Genomic DNA, 27281 nt, shown 5'->3' on the forward strand with positions numbered 1-27281 from the left:
AATACAGCTTTAATCCTAAGCAATCTAAAGCATGATGAATCCGTAGTAGTCACCACAACATCAAAACGATCGCCTAAAACGCAATGAATTCCATCATGAATCGTAGCCGCTGTGTTGCGTGTCATATAGAAGAACCCGGCATGATAGCGATCTATCAACATCCCCGCGGTGTCGATCGTCTGTGGACCTACGTGACCGGAATTATCGTAAGCAACAGCAACTACAGCAACACCAATTTCCAATTATACTTCAAAATTAAACGAATCTAATGCGATTTTCCTTCCTTCCGTAGGTAAAAGCCAAAGATCAGTTGTGTATACCGTGCTACGATGAGCTACGGATAGCGCACCGATTTAAGGAAAAGTGTATCCACAACAACTTAAACCGTTTGGGACTGGGGCTTCCACGAAGATCTACAACACACCCGCAACAGGACACACCGACCAGTGATGAATCGATAACCGCTCCTCTATTGACTCCAGAACCACTGATGGTGGCACGGCTCGGGGAAAGTAACCACGGGACGGCGGACGAATGTCGACCGGTACAACAACCCAGAACCGAACATCCACCGCCCATTAGGCATGATTTTGTGATCAAAACCGAGTCCCCTCCGGAAGAGGAACCAGCAGAAACCCGAACCGTATCTCCGGACGTTCAGCCGCTTGATTGTGTTTCCTTGCTGAACGATAGCGCAGGCCAACCGAACCAAAACAGCAGCCAAGAAACAATGGCCGCGTCAGCGATAGATGTGGTAAAAATGGAGCTAGAACTATCGCTGGACGACATAGGGCTTGCAGAATCCCTCTCAGCAGACAGCGCGAACGAAGAGTTTGATGAGGAGGATGACGACGAGGAGGAGGAGGACGACGGTCACGATAGTAAAACGGACCAGGTGGATCCACCTGCCGGTCCCGGCTCAGCACTGCAATGTTCCCAATGCAACCAAACGTGCCACAGCCGAACGGCACTGAAACAGCACCAGCAGCGAGAACACAAGAAAATACGCCGCGACAACACGAACGCCGTCAAGTATCGGCGAGTACTGTCGGGCAAAATTAATGCACTGATGTGCCGGTACTGCTACCGAGAGTTTAACGAACCGGAAGCAAAGGCAGCACACGAAACGACGCACCTGAGCGACCCGAAACCATTCCAGTGTTCCTACGGTGACTGTAACCGACTGTTCCAGCATCGATCCGCCTTAAACCGACACTTTTACACGCACGTTACGCCGAAACGGTTCAAGTGCAGCATGTGCCCGAAGCGGTTCCATCAGCAAAGTTCGATGGTGGTGCACGAACGGTTGCACCGGGGCGATAAACCACACATCTGTCCGCAGTGTGGTAAGGGCTTTACGCACGTGTCGAACGTGAAGCGGCACATCCGGTTTCATAACGGTGAAAAACCGTACCAGTGTGGCAAGTGTCCGGCACGGTTCACTACCAGCACGGATCTGCGTCGGCACACGAACAGCCGACGGTGCATGATGATGTGGTCGATGAAGGCGGCCAAGTAGGAAGGGAACGGGGGACCACACGGCGAATATGATAGGCTATGGAGGGAAGGGCTTTTTTGTTTTGTCACAGTTTGTTTTACGGTTCAATTTATGATACATTCATTAAATTATAATTTGTATTAATTGTCCACTGTTGTATTGGATTTGAATTTCATTTATAGGAAAACACTCCCGTACGACAGAAAACTATCTATCGTGCAAGAACGAAAATTGTATCGAAAAATAACGAAAATGAACAAAATAACATCGTGATTGTATATTGGAAAGATACCTTGACTGCGTCTGTAGTGGCATTATTATTCCTTATAATATTATTGAAAATATTGTTTTAAATGGTTTGTTCCTCAACGAAGCTTCAAAAGTAGCTTTAATGTAGGCTTTATGCTGCAAGAACTTATACAATAAAGTTAAACAAACATTTCTACAATGGAGGTCAATGTAACAGGTAAAACATTTTTTAGAAAGACAAAAAAGAACAAAATGTAGTATAACAAGTTCTCAACAAGATGGCAGAAAGGTAGCTTCAACGGCTGCAAAGACAAAGGAAAGCTAAACGGGTGAAAGACTTTTTTCCTTCTAGAAAGGGCCATCTGAGACCCTACTGTGTCACTATCGGAGACAATCTTCTGTAGGTCAACCTAAATCCTGACATTGTAAGGACTTCGGCGAACCGGTGGGGCAACAACAGCATCAGTTCATACGGCAGGACCGGGGTTTAAATTCTATCCGGGCCGTTCAACTCGTAGTGAAGGTTGACTATCTAACTATCTGGTATCATCAAAGTCTAGAAAGCCATTAGATGGCTGCCGTAACCTTAGAAGGTCGTTACGCCAAGAAGAAGAAGTGTGGACTTCATTTTGTTGAGGTGAAAAAGCGAAAGTCTTTAGAGACAGGAAGGGTTGAATCCTTTTTAGCTGTTATTGGACGAAAACATCTGTCACGAATGAGGAAGATAAGACACTACGTAAATTATTTACAGTCCCAAACAATACTTACTTCTTCGTTATATAATTAATATGATTTTAGCAACAACTTTCCAGTCATGTTTGAGAGGAATGATGACAAGAAGGATGGGAAAAATACGATGGAAGATCAAATAACGATCTGTGCAACGACCTTAACATTATAATACAGCAAAATAAATTCTATAGGCTCCGGTAGTCGTTTGTACATGCCAAGAAAGTGGTAACGTACGATCCTGATCCTGAAGATTTCGTTGCGTTACTTGCATTTCTGAAGGATTGTTGGCCCCATATGCGTGAAAGAACAACGGCGGAGCCGTTACAATGACGAAATCTACGGTGCTGTATGATGATCTGAACAGAGGAGGCGTTGTAGGTCCAAACTGATATGGATATGTAAACCGCTCTTCAGAAAAAACAGGATTGGCAGACGATGGCGCTAGACCGTGAACGATTAACAGGATGGATTTCTCAATCGATGGCAATTTGGTCCAGATCCTGAACAAAATAGACATCCCTGTGAATGGATATCCCGTTGAAGTTTTATCTAGGGTCCCTTTACAATGCAACTATTACTTGATGACTTACATAGTGTTCTTTCTCTCACTAAAAAGATTCGCCTGATTGGTCTTCAAGGAAGTCAAGGAAAGCCAGTAAAGGCCAGTAGGCAAGATAAACCACTCGAGATTGTAGAAGAAGAAAAGTATTACCCGAGGAGTAAAGATGCAGACCATCCCAAAGCCATGTTCTCGACGAGGGTTCTCTACTGTACTACTTTTCTGTCTGGACGTGCAATTTCATGGGAATGGCGGAGATGTATAAAGTATGTAAAAAGTATCAAACAAAAACAAGATATGGTTTTCGATCACATTGACTAGACTAAAATTTAGTGAAGATAAATACTTTGTCAGAGACCGTCAACTCGTTGAAAGTCGATCTACAGAGAAGTGTCAGGAAAAAAAAAAATGCTTCAAGTATTCCACCAATCCGACCGATCAGGATCCAGCTAGGGATCGATCCTCCGAATCGGATCCGTATCCCTGCTACATTCAAATACGTTCATTATACGGTAATGTAATAAAAATACGAACTCCATTGCAATATGCTGGAGGAGGATTCAACAGATCCGGATCTCCATCCTAGAATCCGATCTGAATTCGAGCCCCCATCGCTACTACAGAGACCAATAGATTTTTTTTTTCTGTACAGATGATATAAACGTAATCTGAAAATTTTCATCGTAACCTGCTTAAAGTACAGCCTGGCTCGGTCTTTTGGAACTTAATCACACACGTGCTTAAGCTATGATGAACCTAGGGCAAACGAGAATAACAGTTCGCTGTGTTAAAGCTGATTGAAAAAGAGACTTGACACGGAACAGCAATTGCTGACACACCGGAAATTGGACGCGTGCGAAATTTTACCCCATAAAGCCACGCATGGCACATTCAGCAGCCGGAACCAACTAATCGTAGGAACAGCTCCAGGAACTCACTACGGAAACATACGCACAAAGCTGGTCGAATGATTGAAATCGGGAGCTAATTAGGTACAAATTGCGCGACAGTAGTCATAAACAAATAGAAAAGAAGGCCCACGCCGTTCCTTTGGGATTGTACCCGTGAGGTACCCACGCTCCATCCAAACAACCGTCATGGTCAGAGTGTCAATGTCTCGGTCACGGTGATTTGATCTTCTCGGCAAAAACGATCAACCAGTGATAGGAATCATGCACGCACGCACGCTACAAACTTAACACCGTTCAGTGGACTCAAACCAAAGGGATGGCCGAAGGGTTAACCCCTCCGCAATGCGGTGGAACGAAACCGTCGACCACGGCGACGACAACTTGTTTCGCGTTGTGACCGAGTCCGTTCGCTCCCTTGTTTGGGTCCCGAACGCTCGCCAGCAATTGTTTTGCAAAGGCACGGCACGCTATCTAGCCCAGCGCGGAAAAGCCGGGAAAATCATTGCATGACCAGGTGGGCCAGAATTAGGCTGCTGCCCCGTTCGGCTAATGGCTTAATGACATCTAATTTTTTAATGAATTCTTTACAAAAGAAAAAAAGGCAAGACACCACAACAACACACAGGTTAATCGTCCAATCCCGCAGCTCGATCGAGGTAAGGTTTGGATTGCGCTTGGATGCAGTTGATGGGGACTAGACATGTTCAGCGGGAAGCAAAATTGTTTTCGAAATTTGCGACACACTGGACTACCTGTTTCTCCACCGTAGCACCGATGAATCAGTTGTCAACGGACGCTGATCGGATTTAGATGTCCCGAAAGTGAGTTCTTGTTCGTGTGACTCAGTGTGACTGTGTGTGTGTGTGCTGTGATGCGCTAGAGGACCTGTAACAATCCTTCAATCCACAATGGCGGACCCGTCGGAGGCAACGGCAGGCACCACACCGAGCCCGGGTGCGTTTCAGTCGTTGGCACGCAACAACAGCTATGTCATACCGGGGCTGTACGATCTGAATGTGGAGGACACGAACTGGGTCCTGACGTCGTCGTTCATTATCTTCACGATGCAGACCGGTTTCGGGATGCTAGAGTCCGGTTGCGTTTCGGTGAAGAACGAGGTCAACATCATGATGAAGAACATCATCGACATAGTGCTGGGCGGATTCACGTACTGGCTGTTCGGGTACGCGATGGCGTTCGGACGGGGCGAGCTAAACAATCCGTTCGTGGCGCTCGGTGACTTCCTCATCGATCCCGGTGTGAGTGATCCACTGTTTGGGCCGATCTTTGCCGCGTTCCTGTTCCAGCTGTCGTTCTCAACGACGGCCACCACGATCGTCAGTGGGGCCATGGCGGAAAGGTATTGTTTGATGTTGGTTTTGCGAAGGATATGCGTGTGACTAGGCGCGAAGCTGTTCGTGGATATAATATAGTATGATATGGTGAATATTTATAGTCGACATAACCTCCCCGCACCGGGGCGGCCCGCTAGTAGTGGGACAACGGTGCCGATCTTCACACGGAAGGATCGGGGTTCAAATCCCTTTCGGACCTTTCTTCCGTAGTGAGGACTGACTGTCCAAATACGTGGTATCAGTAAGTTCCGTAAGCCGTACGTCCTTTAAGAGAGAACAGTAGAAAATAGGGAACTGAGCTTTAAAGATGTATGTCACAAGACATAATTCAAGAAGACCATGATAGAGCTTGATTTTCAAGGCCCATCTTAACTTGATCTCATCTATTATTGATAGTCAAATCGAACTAAAATCCAATTCACCGTGAGCAATTTAGTAAATCTTGAAGACTCTTTTCTTACACGTAGCACACTGCTATGCATAATCCATGATAGTGGACAGCTAGTGAACCACATCTTAGTGTTGACCTTCACTTACAGAACAAACTCTGTGCTACACAGTCAACTATTCACGGTCAGTAAGGTTAACCGAATGTGTGGCTAACCTTTACCCCTTTCGATTACTTTCTCTCTCTCTCTCTCTCCAAAGCAAGTAATCATGAAAAGCACTAGCATTAAATCATGCAACTACGTAACACAGGAAGGGTATCAATTTTAAATGACCACGCGTCATACAAACTTGTTTAAAAACAACCACAGTTTCGGTTGAAATGGTGACAGTGCATGAAGTGAAAGTTTTTGCTTTTTACTGCATGTACAAATTGGCATGATAGTGCGCATACTTTTTGTGGAAATTAATAATACCAGTGTTGAGTAAAATTTGCCATTTTATGATACAATTAGTTCTTCCATACTGTTTCGGATATTTATTTCAAGATTGATAAGTGCGTGTCTTGAAGGAGTATTGAAGTATTGCAACCCAATAATTTTCGACTTGATTTGCGGTTAAAGTGTTGATTTTAGTACATAACACGTAGGATGATTTTCATTGCTGCCATGTAAAAATTGTGATTTTATAGATTTTATGCCGCAGTGGGAGGACTGATTATCCAGCTACGCGGTATCAGAAAGTCTAGTTAGCCAGCGTGATCTAGAAGGTCATTTTAAGACAAGAAGAATGATTTTATCGCAGAAATTTGTTGCCTCCTGCACTTACTCGACATACTCCTTACTCCACAACCATTTGCATGGTGGGCCAAACAGGATACTACGGAAATTGACACAAGAAACTCTTGATCATCATCAAAAAGTACGGGGGAAACCATCATCAATAAGTATGGGAACAACGCTAAGGTCTAAAGTTAGGATTTTTTGCAGTTTGGGTAAGGGTAAGGGATCTGGCTAAGGGTTCAGATATCTAAGTATCACAAAATAACCCTAGCAGAATACGCATCATACAAAAAAGTGCTCGGAATCTGTACAACTGCAAACTTTTGTTACGGTGGTCGAGTGGTGAAGGAACAGCGGCGCCGATCGTCACACGGCAGGGGTTCATATCTGATTGGACCGTTCTTCCGTAGTGAGGATTGTCTATCCATCTACGTGGTATCGATAAATCTAGTACGACATTCGATGGCCGGCGTGGCCTTAATAGGTCCTTAAGCCAAGACGAAGAAGAACTCTAGATGATCTAATTCACAAATACAACGAGTTCCAATCCCTTCGATGCACATTCCAGTCATGACATGCAGCAAAAACTGTGAGGAAGGCTGAGGCTTTAATGGCTAGAGAAGTGAATACTACTATTTCCGATAAGTAAGGAGACATTGGATGTCAACTTTCGCGCGCCAAAAGAAGCCCCATGTTTTTATTTTTCGTTTGTCAATATGTATGTTTTTGATAGTTCTGCCACGTTTCAAATCACAACATCAACTCGGCTAGGAGTGACAATTTGTTTTCGGAGCTGCGCCAAGTGTTTTTGTCCATATTGACCATGTCCAAGTTTGTGGAGCAACGCGCAACGCGTATCAAATTTTGTTTGAGCAATGAAATAAACGCTTCGGAAACATTGCGGATATTACAAAACTGCCTTAGGGGAAAACTCTGGTTAGAAGAAAAATGTGTACAAATGGTACAGTGATTTCAAGCATGGACGTGAGAAGGTCGAAAACGAGGACTGTCCGGTGAGACCATCCACCTCGACCGACGATGCCCACATCGTTCAAATCAAGGATTTGGTGGTCAACAATCGTCGGTTGACGATACGAGACCTTTCGGAAAGCGTTGGGATTTGCAAAGCCTCGGGCACCATCATCTCGAAAGATATTGTTTGAGCGCAAAAAGCTAGCGAACGACGACGATAAAGTGGACTGGTTCGGATTATATTGGAGACGTGCTGATTATTCGGCTTCCAGTTTGCAACTGTTTATTCTAAGGTTCATCCTTCTTACACGAATCCCTTAGTTCATTATAACAATTCATGCCGTATAATTCATCACCCTATAATTTATCAGATGTTTTGGGGTTGAAGCGATGAGAAACGTCCTATTAAATAAGGACATTAACTCTAGAGCGCAGCTAATGACGGTTGTGAAATATAGTTTTCATAGTGAATGCGTCGTCGTTTGAGAAAACCTTCAGTTGTCAATGGCGAATTTAGTCACTGGGAGACCCAAGTGGGTTGCAGGTTGGGGATCCCTAACATCACTTAGTGAATTCGTGGCTCCATCCCAGCTTGGAACTCGATCCACGTTCCCGTTAAACCCACTACAAGCAGCCAATATATTTTGATGGAAAAAACGGCTGTCGGGGAACCTCTATATTCAAGGAGGAAAAACAAACGACGGTATCTTCAAGACGATTGCGCATAAGGTTCCTAATCACCAGATCATTTTTGAATAATTCTCCTCCAAAACCCTTACGATCATAATTATTTAGCTGAATAATAAAACTGTTTTCCACTTACCTTCTTTCCAGATGCAACTTCAAAGCGTACTGCATTTTCTCCTTCTTTAACACGATCGTCTACTGCATACCGGCCGGCTGGGTTTGGGGTGAGCACGGCTTCCTCAAGAATCTGGGCGTCGTCGATATAGCGGGCAGTGGCCCAGTGCACCTAATCGGTGGTGCATCGGCATTCGCATCGGCCGCCATTCTGGGACCACGGTTGGGTCGATACGCGAAAGGTACTGATCCTCTACCACTTGGCAATCCAGTGAACGCTTGCATGGGCCTGTTTGTGCTTTGGTGGGGCTGGTTAGCATTTAACTCCGGCAGCACGTATGGTGTCAGTGGGGCCAAGTGGGCATACGCGGCACGTGCCGCCGTAATGACGATGATGGGTTCGTTTGGAGGTGGAAGCTTTAGCATCATGTAAGCAATGTTGTTCGAACCATTTAGAACACATTGATGAATATTCGAATGTCTTCCCTATTCGTCTTGTAGCTATTCGATGATCAACAACGATGGACGAATGGATGTGGTGGATCTAATTAATGGTATTCTGGCGTCGCTCGTCTCAGTAACGGCTGGATGCTATCTTTACCATGCCTGGGAAGCGATCCTTATCGGTGCGATCGGTTCCGCTCTGTGTTGCTTCGGAATGCCACTGTTCGATCGCATGGGTGTGGATGATCCTGTTGGCGCAAGTTCCGTGCATGGGATCGCTGGCATCTGGGGTAAGTTCCCTTTCGGTGGATTGTGGCAAAAATAATTCTGTAAATATTCTACTCGCAGGCGTACTTGCGGTGGGCTTCTTTGCGGACAACCCGCTACGCATGGATACTACCAGCGGTCGATCGGGACTGTTCAAGGGTGGCGGTTGGTACATGCTCGGTGTCCAATCACTTTCAGCCCTCTGTCTCGCCTGTTGGGGCGTCTGCTCTACGTTCGTGCTGCTGTGGCTCATCAACAAGGTCGTCCCAATCCGGATGGACCCGAACGAGGAACTGCTTGGAGCGGATCTGATGGAGCACCGCATCCGACACACACAGATTGGTATCTCGCGAGCACTTTCCGCCCTTGCCCCAATCCAGCTCGATCTGGACGATGTGATCGATGCGCCACCGATCGGGCGAAATCCGGGACACGAGCGATGTGTGGACGAAATACAAGCCGCCAGCCAAAAGTTACATCAGTGGCGGGAAGCGATGGACAAGTTTGCCAACCGGGCCGAAACGGGAACGGTCAAGTCGAAAGCAAGCGGATCGCGACGTCATCGTACCAAAAGCTTTCTGGGAAGATCGCACGGTAATGGGAAGGATAATGCGGCGTACGAGCGTGACGGTAAGGTTAGCGTCAAGATGGGTGGGGCGGGGGGTGAAAGCAAGGAAGCGCATCAACTGTCCGTGATTGGAAGTGAGCAAAGCTACCAGGTGGGAAGCACCGATCGGAACGGCGATCGTAACTTTGCTTGGATCGACTAACCACACCGATACGATCCCACAGTTTTCATCCCAACGAATGCGATTTTACTTGGTTTTTGTTCAATAAAATGTATAATAAACATTTTTGAGTAGAAAGTGCCTTTTGAAAACGATTTGTTTGTAAAAACGGAGCAATAAACATGATGCCCTTTTGAAAGAAGCTTTATACTAATACCGAAACACATTACCGAACCAACATTAATACGCACAAAATTCACTCAAGTTAGTTTTGTTTACCGTTAGCACGCTTTGAACCAAGAACCAATGCAAAAAGTATCACTAAATTTGAGGTTAAAGATCCACTAAGCGTCTGGTGCGATGCCCCATGAACACTAGTTTCGAACCATTTGTATCGCTTTTCATGCTTTTGAGCGATCTTTTTTATTTTTCTGTAAAACGGAACTAATAACCAGCAAAAAAACCTGTGCTTTCAGTCACAAAACTACACTTTCACACACTTTTTTCACAAAAACTACTATCACAACACATTTTAGTACGCACCAACGCCGGTCTCCCGGCAGAAACTAATCGCACGGCATTGTTGAACATTTAAACCTTTCAAACCACGCTTCTAAACGCTTCAACGTGTTTTGACAGATTGCGAAACAAAACAACACAACACATCATTACCGCGGCTGGTCCAGTTGCACAGTTGCAGAATCGGAAAGGCGGGCAAAGTTGTCAGAGCAAAGAAAATCCCTTGGATTAGAGATTCGAAGCGGTTCTTTTGCCTTCCAGGAACACGCGATTGGCCACCCACAAACACAGAGTGCAAATACGATGAACAGCATCGGGGAAAACTGTACGCAGCTGAAAAAGGATTACGATAACTGCTTCAACAATTGGTTTTCGGATCGATTTCTGAAAGGCGATACGGACGATTCGCTGTGCGCTCCACTGTTCAAAGTTTATCAGCAGTGCGTGAAGGTGCGTTTTGCTGCGTCGTGTGATACGCTCGTTGCGATAACAAACACCATAACAAACAGTACTACTCACACATGTACACCCACTTGCGATATACTTTCTTGCAGGAAGCCATGAAGCAGCACCAAATTGAATTTAAGGAAATCGAAAACGATTACCTCGGTACAAAGGACGAAGAAAAGAAACCACCACCGAAGGACAGTTGAAGTTTGTTCGTTCCCCTCCCAGACTGTTTCTAGTCAAATAAGCAAGTTCAAAAGTTCAACAGCTAGTTAAATTATCGTTTTAAGCTGCTCTCCGATACACATCCCACGGTACGGTGCAATTATTTACGTTGGTAAGAGATGCAGTGTGATCAAACACCTGGTGAACAGTTGCTGGGCGCAAATGCAGTGTTCTGATTCGTTTTTGTGTAACGTGTTTCCTTGACAACCATCAACCATTCCTAGGATTTTATTAGCTTAATAGGGATGAAATTAATCGACCACTGTTTTTTGCGTCCCACGTTGCGAATGTTCTTATATGCGTGTTTCACTTAAAATAGAGTGGTTTCGTTGAAAATAAATACATTTTAGTATCAACAATTGATACATAATGAAAAAAGATAACGTTTGGTTTGGTATTTTAACTAAGTTTATTGTACGATAAGATGCGCGCTATGTAACTATGACACTGAGTATGATGGACCTTACACACACTCTCTCTTGCTCTAACTATCTTCCTTCCAAGGCATACCAAAAACAAATGCAATAATGGATGAATTCCCTTTTCACAGCATTTGGATGTTGCAAAAGGGCCGGCTTGTAATAAAAAATCATTAATATGATAAACGTGATGAGTACGTTTTCCTTTATCCCTTTCCCACCCGAAACGAGCGCGAAATTATTTCTTCTCTACGGTAAATTTCGAGATGGCTTCGAGCAGCTCGACGTATTTGGCGTGTTCGTACGCACTTGCAAAGTCGGACATTTTCTCCGCAAACTCATTGCTGATGCCCTTCTCCTCGAGGAAATTCATCAATAGATCGTAAAGGTACTACGGAGGAAGGAAAGAGTTTGAGAAAATTATTCATTTGCTCCTTTATCTGGAGTAAATATGTTCTACTTACCCCATCAAGAACATCGCCTGCCACCGCGTACACCTTGTCGTTCCATTCACCCTGGAAAATAGTTACTTCATCGATGCCGAACACATCATCTAAGAAGGGAAAATTTACATTTTTTTAGAAACATATTCCAAGTGACCTCCATCGCTCCTCCAGTGCTACTTACTGTATTCACCCTCCTGTGCCTCACCGGGCAGATACGAGCACGTGAACGACAGTGTGGTGCCACCGCGCACAATGTCCACCTCAAACTGGGGACGACTCTTCATGGCGGAAAATTCCGGCTTGTTTTCCGTTGCTTCCGTCTCTTCGCCTTCCATGTCCACCGTATGGTTAACGTTGAATGAAATAACAACCCTTAAACAAAAGAAATAAATACGTTACAACATTCCCCATTCCACGAGGGAGCCGTGTGTGTGTTTACTTTTCACGTTCGGACGATTTCGTCAGCTCCACATCGGCCTTGTTGCATGTGATGGCGAATCCGTTCAGGGACGTTGGAATGGTTGCACTCGGACTGGCCTTTTTCTCTGCCACGATTTCTTCTGCCAGAAACTCGACCAGTTCCCGTTCGCCTGCAAGAACGGCAACAATGTTACTCACAATGACGATTGATTACATAAGCCACCATCATCGTACGGGTTGTGATCCCGTTCTGTGCTGGTCAAAAGCTACCGTATTTCAATCAAAATACTTACCTTTGGTGTGAATCTTTCGGCTAGGGATAGAGAAAACGACACTTTGTCGAGCAATAGTTGCACCGGGCATTGCTGATAGTGGCTTGATAGCACATGTCGCAATACCGCTGCATGGTTGTGCAACGATACCGGCATTCCACTGGGACGCTGCACCGGTGGTTGTGGTGGATTTTCCCGCCGACAAGCTCTTACCAGCAGCCCAACGCAGAAAACGAACGTTGCGAATCATCTTGTGTGCGTTTATTTCGAGTGATTTAACCGTTTATCTCGATATTTTATACAAATTTGCCGGCTAATTGCAGACACAGATTGCACTCACACGCCGCTTTTTGTTTACCACGAGGTAGCTGTCAAATGCACGTTTCACTTGGAGAGAGAGAGAGTTGATAGAGCAGTGTCAGGTTAGATCATTTGGAGAGAGGCTGATCGCTTGCGGAACACTTTGACAGTTGAACCACGAAAGAGTTTGCCACTGTTAATAAATATGTTTGAATTTGTAAAACATCCAGAGGGCTGCTGAGTAGCCGAACTGAGATAACTTTCGATAGATCAAAGAACTGAATGCTGCCTACAAATTACTTTTTGCATGGAAAATTTGCATCTCCTCTTATGACAGATTACATCGACTAAGGAACTCTGCGACAAATACTCTAGCAATGCCTAGAACAACAGATCCTCATTGGACAGAACAACTATTAATAACCCTAAGGATTAAAAGACTGAGTGAAATGCGTTTAATTCTGTGAGATATGCCTTTTTATCCAACACGCTTAGCAACAATGATGACTTCGAAATTATTGAACGGATATCTGCGATATCTAGGTTACGGCATTTGAGTTGAGTTGAGGAATTCAGCTACCTAAGTATGATCGTTAATTCGGATAACAATTCAAACATACTAATCAGTTTCTTGGGCCACATATTAAAGATATTAGTCTTCCAACCTTCTCGTATCCAATTCACCATTTAAAATTCACAAAATTTCCATTTGAAAACCAAAAACAATTAAGAAAACAAAAACACACAACCACATTGGAATTGTAAGGATTTTAGCTGTTTTATTATATTTACTTGAATAATTTTCCCATGTATTGGTTGGTTTTACTTTTTGCACATTTTTCTTTATACTTTTCTTCTGGCATAACACCTCCCACGATTTTCGCATCCCAAATCGTCCCCAATTTGAATAGAATTTTAGTTTTATTTCACTCTCTTGTCCGCACCCTCCCGTTGCTAGTAGTAGCTAGTTTCACTTGCGTTTTTGTTTTTGTTTCCTTTCTCCGTTCCCTACCTTACTTCGGTTGATTCGGTTGTTTTGTAAAAGCATCGCGGGGTTCATGCATTACACCGCAACAACCATTGATTGATTGTGTCGCTTCGTTACTAGTTCAAACCCACCTGCCGATACACACATACAAATAATACACACACTCATACATTCGCGTCACGTACACACCCTCTAGCTTGCCTGGCCCATAATAATATCTCGCAACAATCGTATCGTCTTCCCATTTGTTAATATTAGTTGCATGTGCCGCGTCCGGATCCGTTTCCACTTCCTTCTTGTAGTAAGGTAATTATGGTTTTCAAAGATTTTTGCTCCCCCGCCGATTTATTCTCTGTACTACTACTGAACTGAACTAATTATGTGTGAATTACGGGTGAGGAAGTTAAGTGATGATGGAGGAGCATCTTAATGCTATTTCTTGACCAGCCTTGGTTGTTTCGTTCGGTTTGTGCGCATCCATTTCAAGAATTTAGCATTCCTAGGGCCAAACTGAATACTATAGAGCCAATCTATAACCGCATTGAACGTGCATGTTTCGGGCATAATTTGAAAATCTATATCCGTTTGTAAATGGCTAGCTCGCTGCTAAATATATGCACGTTTATATTGAAATTTGAACTATCTGTTTTATGCGCATCGATATTGTTATGTGTGTGCTTTGAAGGGCGGGTTGCATTCTTTCGCATTCTCTAATACAATGCTTAATGATTTCCAACATTTGATATTTTAATGGCTGTTCCTTGTGTTGTTGTGGCTGCGCGCGTAACGTACGTTGCTCAACCGGGTGTTGTTCCTTCTATTTATATTTCGTTATTCTAGATCCAGAGGATAAAATGCTATCCTGAAATCAAGCCCTTTATTAATAGCAATACAATGGTATAGGTTCTATTCCTTCTTCTATGTGTGTAATGATATTTTGGCGTTTTATTTTTCATGCATTTTTTCACTTCATACACGTAGGTGCAGGTAGGTAGTAATCGTTCTTCTCCTTCCAAACTCTAGTTTTGACTATGTACTGTTTCCATACGGGTTTCGGTTTAAATTTGGACTTTTAATGGTTTGAGGTTTTGGACAATGAAGTTTTCACAACACTACTACGGGCTGCGCTGCTGGCTGACCTTCTTCTTCACTCAAAGCGATCGAGGAGTTTTTTCATTCGCTTAAAGCTTTTAACGCGTGTTGCGAGCTACTAGTGTTTCGAATCGCTCGCATTAATCTTTCTGGAATGGTAACAAGGCTTTACATAGGATGATATTTCGGTTGGTTAATTTTTATTCTTTCCTTCCCGCTAGTCTTTGACATTCTACTCGTAGCACGTGTGTGGTATTTTTATTCCAAATTGCTGCTAGCCTTTTCATGCCGTTCGCATACGATTCCGTTTATTCCGTTTCAGCTTTTACTTTTTCAATGTACAATCCTCATTCGTCACAACAATCCCAAACACACCGAATCACCTCATTACACGAAACTATTTACACTAAATATGTTTTTTTTTTCCAAAAAATCGGCACGCACACGAGTAGCGTGCATGATTTATGAGAGAAGTATGAGAGATTGATTTTGTTTTGATAATAGCTAATCCTTTTGTTTATAAATAAAATGCAGCACATAACAAAACAGCCTGCAACGAGAAGGATGCGTTGAAAAACATATCGTTGTCCCCCATACCACACACGCACACACGTCGTTTGTGCGTCGCGTCCGTGGAACATCCCGTTTTGTGTTTCTACTGGTAGTGTTGGTTTGGTTCTTACATGCTACTACTACTACTAGACGCGGGCCGGATTAAAACATTAGTTAACCAAACAAATGGGAACACGTTACGTGTCCACAACGCATGTCCTAAAATTAAAATAATAAAGGCAAAAGAAAAAAACAACTTCTTTACACATTCTGCACTGCTAAGCGGTCACAATTAAAGTACTCAAGATTTCAGGTTTTTTTTTAAATTGCTTTACAACGTAACCGTTACTGTAAGTATACAAAATAAAATTATTTTTCCCCCCTTTTGCAATTATGTTTAAAAACCATTGACTTACGGTACAAGCGCGCCACTCTGCCACCCCGTATCAGCTTGTCCCACACCTAACATCATAAACATACACACACTCTCATCAGTCATATAATGGAATAAAAATTTGCAACACAGTAATAATAATAATAGTAGTAGCAGTGGTAATAATTATAATATTTAAAAAAATAAACAAAACGATCCATAATTTAACCAACTTTTACGCAATTTTTTTCACTAATCTTTTTTACAGGTGCCGTTGCGAGATTGATTTATCTTCTCATCTATTTTCTCTTTTTCCCTGGGGTCGATTTTGCTCGCATGATTCTTGTTTTTTGTTTTGTTTGCGATTTAAATACTATCCGTATTTACGTTAGGAATTCGTTCATCAAGTGTAAAGCGTGTTACATTTGTGTTTACTGATATATACCGTCACTTTTACAACATTACACTTCAACACAAACACACACAATCGCACACACTCCTCTTCTATATTAGAATTGCTTTACATCGCATTGTGTCGTTACATCGTAGTGGAGATAGAGCTTTTTTTTTTGTCTGTGTGTGTTAAGTAAAAGTAAGAGAATTTTTAATCCTGCCCTTGTAAACGATCGTACAGCTTTGCGCGTTTACTTTCCCATTATTTATACGTGACCAGTGTTCCTGATTTTCCTTTCTTTTATCATCCCTCATACGCTTTGTTTTTCTCTCCCGTAAGATAAGTGGAGATGGCGTTTAGATCGTGGAAGGCAAAATTTGAAATGAAAGGAATCAATGGCTATGTGACGGGATGACGCACCGGTCGCACTGCGGAACGCTAGTTCGCTATCATACTACATTTAGGGGATGAAAATAAATTACAAATATGAATATCATATTGATAATTATTGTTGCAATTTGAACGCCACCGAGCGCCACGCGTATCTTATGCATCATGATGTTTTGCGTGTTTGCTGCCGAATGTCCTTGTTTTACTCTTTTTTCTTGACCCTCGTAATAATACAAACTTTTCATTCTTTAAAAGAACCAATGCTAATCTTCTGCCTGGTCAGGTGTTTCTCCTGGCGCACGGTAGATTTAACATTAACATCACAAATAATAAATATCCATGCATTCTTATGCCTTTGCAGCTGGCACACACAAACCTCGGATCACACAAAAAAAAAACACACACGCACACACAACACAGAATCAGTAAGATACGATGTGTAAAATATCGTACGTCCGGTTCGTTCCCACCCATGGGGTAAGGTGGCGGGCGCGTTGTTGGGAATGAAATATGTACCAGCGGGCCCTGTGTTTTGCTTTTGTCGATCGCACGGAAGAAAGAAGATGCATTTTTACTCGATAAAAAAAATGCAAACAATAACGATAAAAAAACTGACTGAAATTTACTTCCAGCTTAGTTCCCCCGCGCAATATCAAACCTAAAATGGTATCCGTTTGTACACAGACGATAGGATGATCAGGAGGTTCGTTGCTTACGCGATCGTACGAGTCTCTCAAATCGAATTGGAAGTTTTGAAGAAATCTCCTGTTTTCTTTTTTACAAAATTATGTTTCAACCTTCTTAGGATGCCCTTCCTTTCGGTTATACCGATTGACATACACTTCCGTTTGCCTTCCGTTGTATTTTTTTTTTGTTGCCCCATTGGCTGGAGCGGGAAAGGCATTTGGCGCATTCCCGCCGTTCCATCCTTTTAAGCTGTACAGACTCTCTACGTGACGTAAGTGTTGGCTGTTTCACGCTTACAGTTGTACAGGCGCCGTTTCAGTTCCGCAAACGTGGGACGCTTGTCGGGCACTAGATCCCACGCTTGGCGCATCATTTCGTAGATTTCTGGTGGACAGCCTTCGGGTGCTTCCATCTTGTAACCGCTACCGACATGCTTCACCACATCGGCCAAAGGCTGCAATTGAAAGTTGAGAAGAATCGGTCAAACTCAATCCGATTAAGGGTAGGTATTAGGACTAGGTCTAGAATACTTACAATTCGTGGGTACGGTACGCGGCCAAACGAATAGATTTCCCATAGCAAAATACCAAAGCTCCACATGTCCGTTTTGTTGGAAAATTTCTGCAACAAAAATCATATTAATATACCGAATAAAACCAAAGTCGTTTTACTGACGGTTTCGGAAAAACTTACCCCTTCCTTTAACGCTTCCGGGGCTGTCCATTTGATAGGAAGCTTACTACTATCGCCAGTGTAACGTTCGTCACGTGCCAACCCAAAGTCGGATACCTTTGCGACACAGTCCTCCGAAATGAGCACGTTCCGGGCAGCAAGGTCCCGATGGATCACTTTTTTGGTCTCTAAATACTCCATACCGCAGCAAGTGTCGCTGTATTTAGACAAAGAAAATATTACTTGCTATCCACTTAATTTACTTTGAAAAAGTGTAATGCACTTACTAGGCAAAATTGATCTGATCTTTCCGGCTAATGTGTTGCCGGCCGCGCGATCGCAGATAGTCGACTAGCGATCCCTTGCTCATGTACTCCGTCACCAGGTAGATGTACTTGTCGTGAAACACCAACCCAATAAACTTGACGAGATTTTCATGTTCCAATGTACTGTACCGTAGTAATAGAAAGAGGAATAAACAATTACACCATGTAAAAAGCGATGCTTCAAAGTTGCGAATCAGATTTTGTGCAATCAACGTACGTCATAACGCCCGCTTCGGCAAGAAATTTGTTTGATGCTCTACCCGCATCCTTCAGCACCTTCACCGCCACCTTTTCACCCTTCAGAATACCAAGCATTACGTCGCCAAATTCGCCCTTGCCAATGTTTTCCTTTAGCTGCAGATCCTCCATCTTGATCTCCCACCCATTGTCCTGGAAGTCTTTCACGCAGAATTCTTCCTTCGGCAGGGCTTTCATCAGTTTTGTGCACAAACCATCCGAGTCGAGTGTGTAGTGCTGTTGGGAAAGAGCGAGCAAGTGAAAAGTTGCCATGTTAGAAGACTTCTAACATCATACTAGCTATCGTCATCGTCAGAAAACTCACCTCTACCAACTGTCCGAGATGATCAAAGTACTCGTCATCATCGATGGTGAGCTTGTTGTCCACGTACTTTATGCGATAGTGCTCCACCTTCTCGTTAAAGCATACACAGAGCGTGTAATCACCGGGGAAGTTGGTGGATTCACGCACCAAAAACAGTCCATCTTCGCGAGGTTTCAGCAACGATTCGGCCTCTTCCCGTTTTATTCGCCCATGGAACCAGCTGAAGTTGCAAAAAATAAATGCCAGCAATTAATGGAGAGATTTTTGATGAGCAAGACACTAAACTACTTACGGCATGGCGTTCAGTTTCGCATTCACTTCCGCTCTCCGCTGTGCTGCTGCTGCCGCTGAGGTGGTCGGCGAGGATAGGCCTACCGGCACGCAGTTCCAGCCAGGAGCGGGTACACCTCCAACACCATTGCTTCCATCGTGACCGGCTGCTGCTGGGACCACTACCGACGGGATACCGATTGGACCGTGCAACGAGTTGGACATATGATGCACCTGCTGTGTTCCTGGTGGAATTGATGACTGCTGTTGTTGTTGCTGTTGCTGCTGGAGGGAAAGTGCCGAACCGGTAAGACCACCAACCGGTTGGAGAATGTGTCCCTGTAACTGTGCACTGTTCATCGAGGCTGACATCAGACTGACAGCAGCATTCCCTGACACGGTCGTCGGTGGCAACCCTCCGGTCGCACTACTCCCGGTGGTGGATGGTCCCGTAGGGTGGTGATTGTTGTTGTTGGTCAGCACACCACCAACCGCTGACGTCACCGCCGGACTGTGCTGTTGCACCGCGGATGTCTGCATCGTCAGCTGCTGCTGCTGAGGTGGATGATGCTGGTTAGGTGATTTTGGTATGTGATGTACCGCCGGATGGGGCGGTATCGGTGGCTGATGTGACTGTGCTGACTGCGGTGCCGCAACCAACTGCTGCACCGGATGATGGATGGAACTGAGACTCGGGTTAACGGTGTGTGGAGGTAATTGCGGTGGCGGCACGATTGCTGGCTGCTGACTATGTTGCTGTTGCGGCTGTTGTTGGTGATGCTGCTGCTGCTGGGGTGCTGGAGGTGGGCTAATGAACTGCGGCGGCTGCATGTGACTGCCGGGACCTCCTCCTCCGCCACCGACGCCACCGCCTGGTTGCGGTGCAGGCCGCTTGTGCTGGCGGGCCGGTGCCGTCGGCGGCGGAGGCATCTGATGCGGCAAAAACCATGGACAGTCGGTGGCGGAGGCGGAAGCAGCGGCAGAGTTTGCGGCGGCAACGACCGTCGACGAGAAGCCTCGATGGTGACCAACCACAGCCGTCTGTCCCGTGCCCGGATGCTGCAGATTGATTGCCGCCGTGTGGCTGTTCATTCCGTTCAGCGCCACGCTGCTTCCGGTGGAGTTGCGGCGCGAAACTAGTAAACTGTCCTCTTCTTCTTGCTGTTGCTGCTGCTGATCACTCGCAGACTCCGAATGCTGTAGATCGAATGATCGCTGCTGGTGTTGAAACCGCTTCTGATGGTGGTGTTGCTGCTGCTGATCGCTGCCGATGACGGATGCTGCAGGTTTAGTGCTGCGATCGAACCGTGGAACACCTCTCACATCGACATCTGAAACATGAAAACAACGCACGCACCTATGAGTATCATCCACTCCAATATAGCGTACGGGTGGCTGTAGTGGGTGTATGCTAAAATCGTCGTCGTGTGTCAACCGTTCCGAAACGTGTTCCGAACCGTGCCACCCGCCCAACAGGTCGTCGTTTATCGTTGGCTGATGACGAATCGTTTACACCAAACTCTTCACTTAAGTGGGCAATCATCCATTCCGACATTCGCTTCGCGGTGTCGATGGCGATCATCGATTACCTGGCGGACGACGTTGGTGGCGGTGTTGTCGAGCGCCTTGAGCGAGAACGATTTGCGAACACGCGCAACACATGATATTGTCAGGAAAGAAGGAGCTAGCCTATCCGACAACTTCAAACAACTCTAGTAAACCACGGGCCAAGTGTCGCTAGAAAATTACGTTTCGAGGATTTCTAGTGAGCACACGTCATTTTCGTACTTTCGTGTTTGTTTGTTGACACTTCCCATGGCTAACTCCGGGAGAGGAATCTGTATGACACCACCGTGCGATTGTTTTATTTACATACTGTTTACCAGATTCCAGGCACGGAAGACACAGAAGAGAAATTGTGAGAACAAGACGGGGGTCATTTGTGTTATTAGCGGAATGAAATAGCTCCTGTAGCATTTGGTACTTCAAATTACAGCAGAATACGTTACTTCAAAACATAAATCTTCACATATTTTATATGTCCAGCTGTATGAAATTTTTGGTCCATTTAGGCAACAATTCCACACAGATTCTATTTGACTAAAACGAGAAATCTGCTCCTCAAACCAATCCACAGTAACGCGTTATACAAAGCACACAAAGCACACCAACGCTTAGGATTCGGAATGATTGGTTTCAATTTCCTTCAGTCGAACCGTCAGTTATCCAATTGACGATGTTTCGACCAGCCCGACATGCAGACCTTCAATAAAGACTGATAGCAAACAATGAGCTTTGCTGTCGCGCTTCTTTTACCAAAGGTTACATACGGTTTCCATTGCATAAAGGGCTGACGTAGCCCCTTTTAGGGTATTGAATTTGGGACATTCAATTAAACGATCCGATGACTGACGGGATGTTATTACTTTGCGTCCTGTATCCCTCTCCCAGTGTACTACATGCTACATTGGGAAAGTAGCTGAGAGGACATGGTAGGAATGGTTCAATCGACGTTGTTTTCCATAAAAAACGAACAGATTCTTTGGAAGAGCAGCAAATTGGAAAAGGGTTTACTACTTTCACTCATTGGTGTATGGAACGGGTTTTTCACAGAAAAGGAATACAGCAATAAAACAAAAATCAAGACACTTAATTGACCTTTCAAATCGATTTTTTTGGAATCTCTATAGAATGGTCAAACATCCGTTCTTATTCTTTGTTGAACACTTTTTAGAAACATTTTCCATGACACTTTTGGGTACCGATTTTAACATGCTAAAGCGCTTGTTGAGTCTTGCCTGATTGGTATAACTGGCCTCATTTATTAGCCTTGGTGCATATTGAATTTTACAGTGACATCTATACCACAGTTCAGCAGTTCGTCGAAGATCCTTCCCAGAAATTGAGCTTTAGAAGAACACACTCCTGATAAAATACGAGAATGGCCGACCAATAAGTGGATAAAAAGACTTAAAACCACGTTGTTGGGTCATCTCTATGGGAGAACGGTCCGGATGGGATTTGAGTCCCGGTCTTGTCTTGTAGTGAAGACCTGTGCTGCTGTCACATCTATCAGTTGGGAGCAGTATTGTTTGAAGCGAGCAATAAAGGTAAACCGACTAGAATATAAGACTACGCACGAATCAGTCATTTTTGATTGCGAGAATTCTCGGCCACATGTGCTCTGAAGCACCAGTAAAAACGGTAATTAGTACCAGTAAAAACGATCTATTTCGTGAGTGGGAGATTCTGCAGTTAGTGTATGTAATAATACCGCTATGATATGTGGGTATGGGTCCGAAGCCTTTTGAAGTTTAATATAGGCTCTCTATAACCTACTGTGTCCATGATGTACAGAACGATTACATCGCTATACAAATTTTGCAATTGGGCCCCAATAGTTTTTGCCCCTACTTGGATGTAAAAATTTTCTCCATACATATTGTATGGAAAAGCACGACGCCGTAAGCTAGAGTAGACTTTACCCCTACTTGGATGTGCAGTTTATCTGTATTCATGATATTTACAATGTTTCTCCGAAATCACAATTCCTATGGGTTATAATTACCTTAGGAGGTTCCCTAACCCGTAAGGCTACCTGATCGGTAAAGCTCCTCTGCCCGCGGGGCCCCTCGTGATCGAAGAATCCCCCACCCCCTGGTCGACGAGGCCTCGAAGCATTCTTGATCAGCTAGGCATTTCTGGTCTGCGAGGCAACCTTGGTTGGTGAGGCTCCCCTGCTCAGCGAGGCCCTTGGCGGGCACCACCTCCGCCCATAGGTTAATCCGTCACTACATCACACTATGCTAACGCGCTAACTAGCGTCAATAACTATGCAGATTGACGTATCACGAAATTATCGTTTTGCAAAGCCAATCCGACGACTGTTATGGTACAAAAGTCCTGGGAAACAGTGGATTACCCGTGTTCATCTTACTGATATCATGGTCGGCTGCATGGTTTTTACTGTCCTTTGTCGCAGATGGAACGATACCGCCTTTGGTTAATGTTCTGTCACGGAAAGGGTCCAACGTCATTTATGGATCTACGGACAGTAGAAGGTACCATTTGTGATTCCTTTCAGCAGGCAGCCTCTGCAGCCGGACTTTTGCAAGACGATGTCAAGTGGGATCGTGCACTCTAGGATGGCATTTCATTTCGGATGCCCTCGCAGCTGTATCAACTGTTCCCTCTCATTCTTTCTGAATGAATGCCTCAGTATCTTCGCCGCTTATGGGACGCTTATGTGGACGATCTTTGCGAAAATTTTCATAGGAACCATCGAGATCGATACACAGCAGAAGATTCAGATCAGAATCAACTGCTGCGTATCATCGATCAGTATCTTCGCTAAACGCCTCCAACAAAAACACTTACCACTTTCCCCGAAATACCTCAACTCTTAAATTAATGCCGGTCACATTTGAACATGTTTTTTTGAAAAAGCGTACAACTTAGCGTTGAGATATACCACTGAGTGTTGTTGCGTAGCCGAAGTCATGTTGCGTAGCCCTGTTTCCGGGCCAATTGACTAGTATCTCTCCAAAAAATTGGCGGGGGCGACATTGAGCGGAGGATAATAGTTAACGCCTGTTCATAATGTTAGGAGCGGCTAGGGGTCCCTTTTAGCTTGAAATACGATGGGACTTTTAGCAACTAGAATGTGGTGGTCCTTCGACGGGGCAGGAGGTTGAAAGAGAGGGCTAGCAAGCCACCTCAAGTCACAAGTCACAACGAATAGTCATCATCGAATATTGAAGAAATGGTCAAGGGATTGTACCTCACTTGCCTTATATTTCAAACTTGGTACTATCCGACTACCACATGGTTCGATGAACGTTCTAAACGAATCCACTACTCTTCAGTCGAGAGAATCTCGACTTGGGAAATGGGAAAAAAGATCTTTTCGAACTCAATTTTCCTCAATTCTCACCCATTTTTCAGAAACTTTACTTCCGAGAAATCTGCGATAACGAATAAACGAGATTAAATAGTACTGTTACTGCTTTCTAAGCACGATTCGAAACTGTAAACTAAAGACAAAAAGAAGCATAAATTAAAAATTTATTAACGTTCTTCAAACATCATTACAATGGTCGTTTGTCAGTGCTAGCTGCACACCTAACTCTTGGCTCGTATGATAAATTATATCCACAACAATAAATGGTAGTTTGCGTGCAACAGTGATGAAACATTGCCAAACAAGAGTTACATTTTTCGCTCATATGTCATTTTTGTTTTCGCTAAACGTCCAACAGCATGTAATTAATGATGTTCTACCACGAACATTACATTTCATTTCTGCCCCAGAATCAAGCATCAAGCTAACACTAACAAGCAGTTTCATTCAACCCAGCATTAAGGATGATGGTCTTGGGTTTGGTGTGCACGAACGAGAAAACACAAACCCAGAAAATGAATCTGCCGACAACTGTGTATGATGTGTGCTGTTTACACATCAATGATTCATAAAAAAATGAAATGTTGCACATGAACCGGAACAAGGCTAACGCCGGCGTAACCTTTTTTTTTGTTAACAACCAAAGCTCTCATTACATTTTAAATGGCGTTACTTTATCACCCATGTTCCTCACTCGGAGTCTCCCAAACAAACCCTCTATCTCTCGCTCGTAATAAAAAGGGGTGTGCATTTTCACGCCTCCCGTGCTTCTCCTCCCCACCCAGAGCGATTGGCACAGTTACAAATCAACGCAAATTTGGCAAAAGAGCCGGCAGCAATTCGTCCGAGGTCCAAACATTGCAATCGGTCGGCTTTTAACACAGGCTAGTGCACCCACTTCCGTAAGTAGTTAAAAGTGAAGCGCCAGCTAAAAAGACCACAGAAAAGAGCAGACATTCGGACAAAATTCGGAAACCGAGCTACACAGGGAGCAAACAATATTCAATACCTGCAGTGCTGTAGTTGTGGGAGGTGTGTCGATTAAATAATCGTGGATTACAACATTTCGGTGCAAAACAGTTTGCCTTGTTTCGTACGTTTTGTTGTATATAAATGGCGATACGATACGCCACTTTCATGCTGTATCAAAAGGTGCGTTACGTGCCCGCGTGGTACGTGGAAATGGTCGTTATGAACAGACGAAGCAAGCAAAAAAAAAAAAACTGCGTAACTGCGTGAAACGGAAAACAAAGATGTAGGTTAAACAGTAAAACTAAATCGCAATCGGATTTAAAGCGCGTCCAAAAAGGCGTTGAAATAAAACCAAAAACCCCGACCAAAAAAAAGAAGGAAACGAAAAATGGCAAAACACGAATAGAAAAGTGGTTATTAAAGGTGTAGTGAAGAGAAGAAGAGAAAAATTGAAGCTCTAACCTTCAGCTAGCAGTAGCAAGCAATCGGTAAAACGTGGTAATTCCCTTGTGGTAAATACATTGGGCCAAGAGGTCGGCTGCGTGTAAGGTGGATGCCTTTTTTCATTTACCTTCACCCTTGGTAAGCGCAATCCGATGTTTTTGAGTGCTTCTTTCTCCACCAATGTGTGCTGCATGACGGTCATGTCGTCAGTAAGTTTTAAGCACACGCGACCCTAGCTAAATCGGGCAGGAACAGTGAGCAATTCAAACACACACAACAGACCCACAACTTGTTACTGTTTGTGACCCACATCTCTAGCCAACGTTCGGTGAAGCTTTCTTCCACGTTACAGCAGAGGTGTGGACCTCCTGCAAGACCACGCTCTTCGTTTGGAAATAAATGTTTATTTGTACATTATCATAATCAATCGGTGATTACGGCCCATCAGAAATCGCGTGGAATTACGAACGATCGCGAAAATAAATGGTACACAAAACAAGTCAGTCTAATTGAAAGATTAGTAACACGCAAAGGATTTGCCGTCGTTTACCAGCGACCAGCACTGAGAATGGGAACAGAAGGTTCCCATTCCCGGGTTCCCGCGTACATCGATTACGTGACATTTCAATTGGAAAGTTTGCTGTGACATTTAGTGTACTTCGGTAAGAATTAAAAGCAACAGTACCACTCCATCAGTTCTAGTTACCCCGTTTAAAAAGGCTGAATTTAATTTGAATATATCCACAACCCTTCCGACAACCTGTTTGCAGTTCAGCAGGCAGGCGCGCGTGCGTAGACTCACACACATTGTCTTTTACAAATCGTTAGTAATTTACCATATATTCATGATTTCACTTCGGTTCATGAGCCCGGATGGGAAAGTTTTTGTACAAATCAGAAGAAAACTGCACCGCATACCCGGTGTGTGACGAGAACGTGGCACACTGTCATGCATATCAATTGTGACGCAAGGTAGCACGATACGAGACACAACGGTACACATCTACGACAGTGGGCAAGATATCTCCAGCTCTAGAGCGACCTTTTTAAAAGCGTCACATGAATTGTTTTTTTGTGAAAGCGATACACCGTACGTTCAAGCATAATTTTTATCTTTTTAGGGGGTTGTTGGGGTATTTTGAGGTTGCTTTAGAGGGGTGTACGAGTACTAGAACTAAGATGAGAACTACATGAGCGAAATCAAGTCAATGCGAGGATTAAATCTTCAAGGCTAGGATGGTTCTCTTTAGTGACAGGTTTAAGCCCTTCCTTAGGCGCTAGCTTTTGGTGGTTTCTGCGTGTGTCCATCAAATTTCACTTGATAAGCGAATACTGTTCAATAGCATTCTAGCAAGTCTTTTAAGCTTGAAAACGTTTGCACGAGGTATAGTTTTATTCTGGATATGTTGTCGGTTGGGACCTTGTCTTATCATGTAACCGAGAATCAGATTACCCAAACAATGAAGTTTTTTTAGGCCGTCTACAGGCACAAATAAAGCGTGACAGCTCCGAACTGAGGTAAAGTGCTGATACTGAAGCTGAATTTTTGCAGACGGCGACGCTAGACCGCGATCGGTTTCGATCATTTCTGCAGCAGACCAAGATCGCTTCAGGCAGCTACTGTTCTATCATATTCACCAAGAGCTTTCTCATGATTAGACTCTGATTAGTTTGTTGCCTTTACGATATTTTCGAACTAACTCTCTTCGTCGAATGGAAACTCGACATTTTGTAGGTGTAATTGATGAACACTAAACATTGAAAATAAACTCTTAAAGCCTCTCTAGTTTAAGGAGCGCAGAATTACAAGATTCTATTTATGATTTACGAGGTTCATTTGTATGTAAGCTTCGGCATTTTTTGCCATTTACTCTGATGTCATGTACAGATGTTAGAATTATAGTGACCCGGTTTGCCCTGCGCTTC

General features: G+C 44.1%; 5 protein-coding genes across 5 annotated transcripts in view; 3 read left to right on the forward strand and 2 right to left on the reverse strand.

Moving 5' to 3' along the window:
• The first annotated feature begins 50 nt into the window (after positions 1-50).
• On the forward strand, positions 51-1519 carry LOC126557994 (zinc finger and SCAN domain-containing protein 21-like). Its single transcript, XM_050213923.1, has 2 exons — positions 51-206; positions 293-1519. Exons 1-2 carry the CDS (start codon positions 84-86, stop codon positions 1517-1519), a joined length of 1350 nt encoding a protein of 449 aa, XP_050069880.1. The 5' UTR covers positions 51-83.
• Positions 1520-4857: 3338 nt separating this feature from the next.
• Positions 4858-9766, forward strand: LOC126566247 (putative ammonium transporter 2). Its single transcript, XM_050223244.1, has 4 exons — positions 4858-5309; positions 8280-8675; positions 8748-8980; positions 9039-9766. Exons 1-4 carry the CDS (start codon positions 4858-4860, stop codon positions 9725-9727), a joined length of 1770 nt encoding a protein of 589 aa, XP_050079201.1. The 3' UTR covers positions 9728-9766.
• Positions 9767-10489: 723 nt separating this feature from the next.
• On the forward strand, positions 10490-10873 carry LOC126559557 (TP53-regulated inhibitor of apoptosis 1-like). The gene is made up of 2 exons (XM_050215727.1): positions 10490-10654; positions 10759-10873. The coding sequence occupies exons 1-2, from the start codon at positions 10508-10510 to the stop codon at positions 10855-10857; spliced, it is 246 nt and encodes an 81-aa protein (XP_050071684.1). The 5' UTR covers positions 10490-10507; the 3' UTR covers positions 10858-10873.
• A 637-nt stretch (positions 10874-11510) lies between these two features.
• LOC126558777 (complement component 1 Q subcomponent-binding protein, mitochondrial) lies at positions 11511-12694 on the reverse strand. Its single transcript, XM_050214842.1, has 5 exons — positions 12455-12694; positions 12181-12331; positions 11923-12113; positions 11760-11848; positions 11511-11686 (listed from the first exon to the last, which is right to left on the reverse strand). The coding sequence occupies exons 1-5, from the start codon at positions 12681-12683 to the stop codon at positions 11534-11536; spliced, it is 813 nt and encodes a 270-aa protein (XP_050070799.1). The 5' UTR covers positions 12684-12694; the 3' UTR covers positions 11511-11533.
• A 4777-nt stretch (positions 12695-17471) lies between these two features.
• The window catches only part of LOC126556769 (mucin-5AC), a 47256-nt gene continuing 37446 nt past the window's right edge, over positions 17472-27281 (reverse strand). Inside the window, exons 2-8 of the mRNA XM_050212254.1 lie at positions 19062-20370; positions 18770-18989; positions 18425-18681; positions 18169-18330; positions 17903-18098; positions 17744-17830; positions 17472-17663 (exon numbers count right to left, since the gene is read on the reverse strand). Coding sequence (XP_050068211.1) covers positions 17472-17663; positions 17744-17830; positions 17903-18098; positions 18169-18330; positions 18425-18681; positions 18770-18989; positions 19062-20370 — 2423 coding nt within the window. The remainder of the gene's footprint in view (positions 17664-17743; positions 17831-17902; positions 18099-18168; positions 18331-18424; positions 18682-18769; positions 18990-19061; positions 20371-27281) is intronic.

Source organism: Anopheles maculipalpis, chromosome 2RL (assembly GCF_943734695.1).
Source record: "Anopheles maculipalpis chromosome 2RL, idAnoMacuDA_375_x, whole genome shotgun sequence".
In the NCBI taxonomy this organism is placed as follows: Eukaryota; Metazoa; Arthropoda; class Insecta; order Diptera; family Culicidae; genus Anopheles; species Anopheles maculipalpis.

Excerpts from the sequence above, each read along its gene's own strand:
- LOC126557994 (XM_050213923.1), top strand. The coding sequence starts at position 84 with ATGAATTCCATCATGAATCGTAGCCGCTGTGTTGCGTGTCATATAGAA. Across the intron at positions 207-292 it reads CCTACGTGACCGGAATTATC|GTAAAAGCCAAAGATCAGTT; the intron begins GTAAGCAACAGC and ends TTCCTTCCGTAG.
- LOC126566247 (XM_050223244.1), top strand. The coding sequence starts at position 4,858 with ATGGCGGACCCGTCGGAGGCAACGGCAGGCACCACACCGAGCCCGGGT. Across the intron at positions 8,676-8,747 it reads GGTGGAAGCTTTAGCATCAT|CTATTCGATGATCAACAACG; the intron begins GTAAGCAATGTT and ends TTCGTCTTGTAG. Across the intron at positions 8,981-9,038 it reads TGGGATCGCTGGCATCTGGG|GCGTACTTGCGGTGGGCTTC; the intron begins GTAAGTTCCCTT and ends TTCTACTCGCAG.
- LOC126559557 (XM_050215727.1), top strand. The coding sequence starts at position 10,508 with ATGAACAGCATCGGGGAAAACTGTACGCAGCTGAAAAAGGATTACGAT. Across the intron at positions 10,655-10,758 it reads TTTATCAGCAGTGCGTGAAG|GAAGCCATGAAGCAGCACCA; the intron begins GTGCGTTTTGCT and ends ACTTTCTTGCAG.
- LOC126558777 (XM_050214842.1), bottom strand. The coding sequence starts at position 12,683 with ATGATTCGCAACGTTCGTTTTCTGCGTTGGGCTGCTGGTAAGAGCTTG. Across the intron at positions 12,332-12,454 it reads CCGAAAGATTCACACCAAAG|GCGAACGGGAACTGGTCGAG; the intron begins GTAAGTATTTTG and ends CCGTTCTTGCAG. Across the intron at positions 11,687-11,759 it reads CAGGCGATGTTCTTGATGGG|TACCTTTACGATCTATTGAT; the intron begins GTAAGTAGAACA and ends CTTCCTCCGTAG.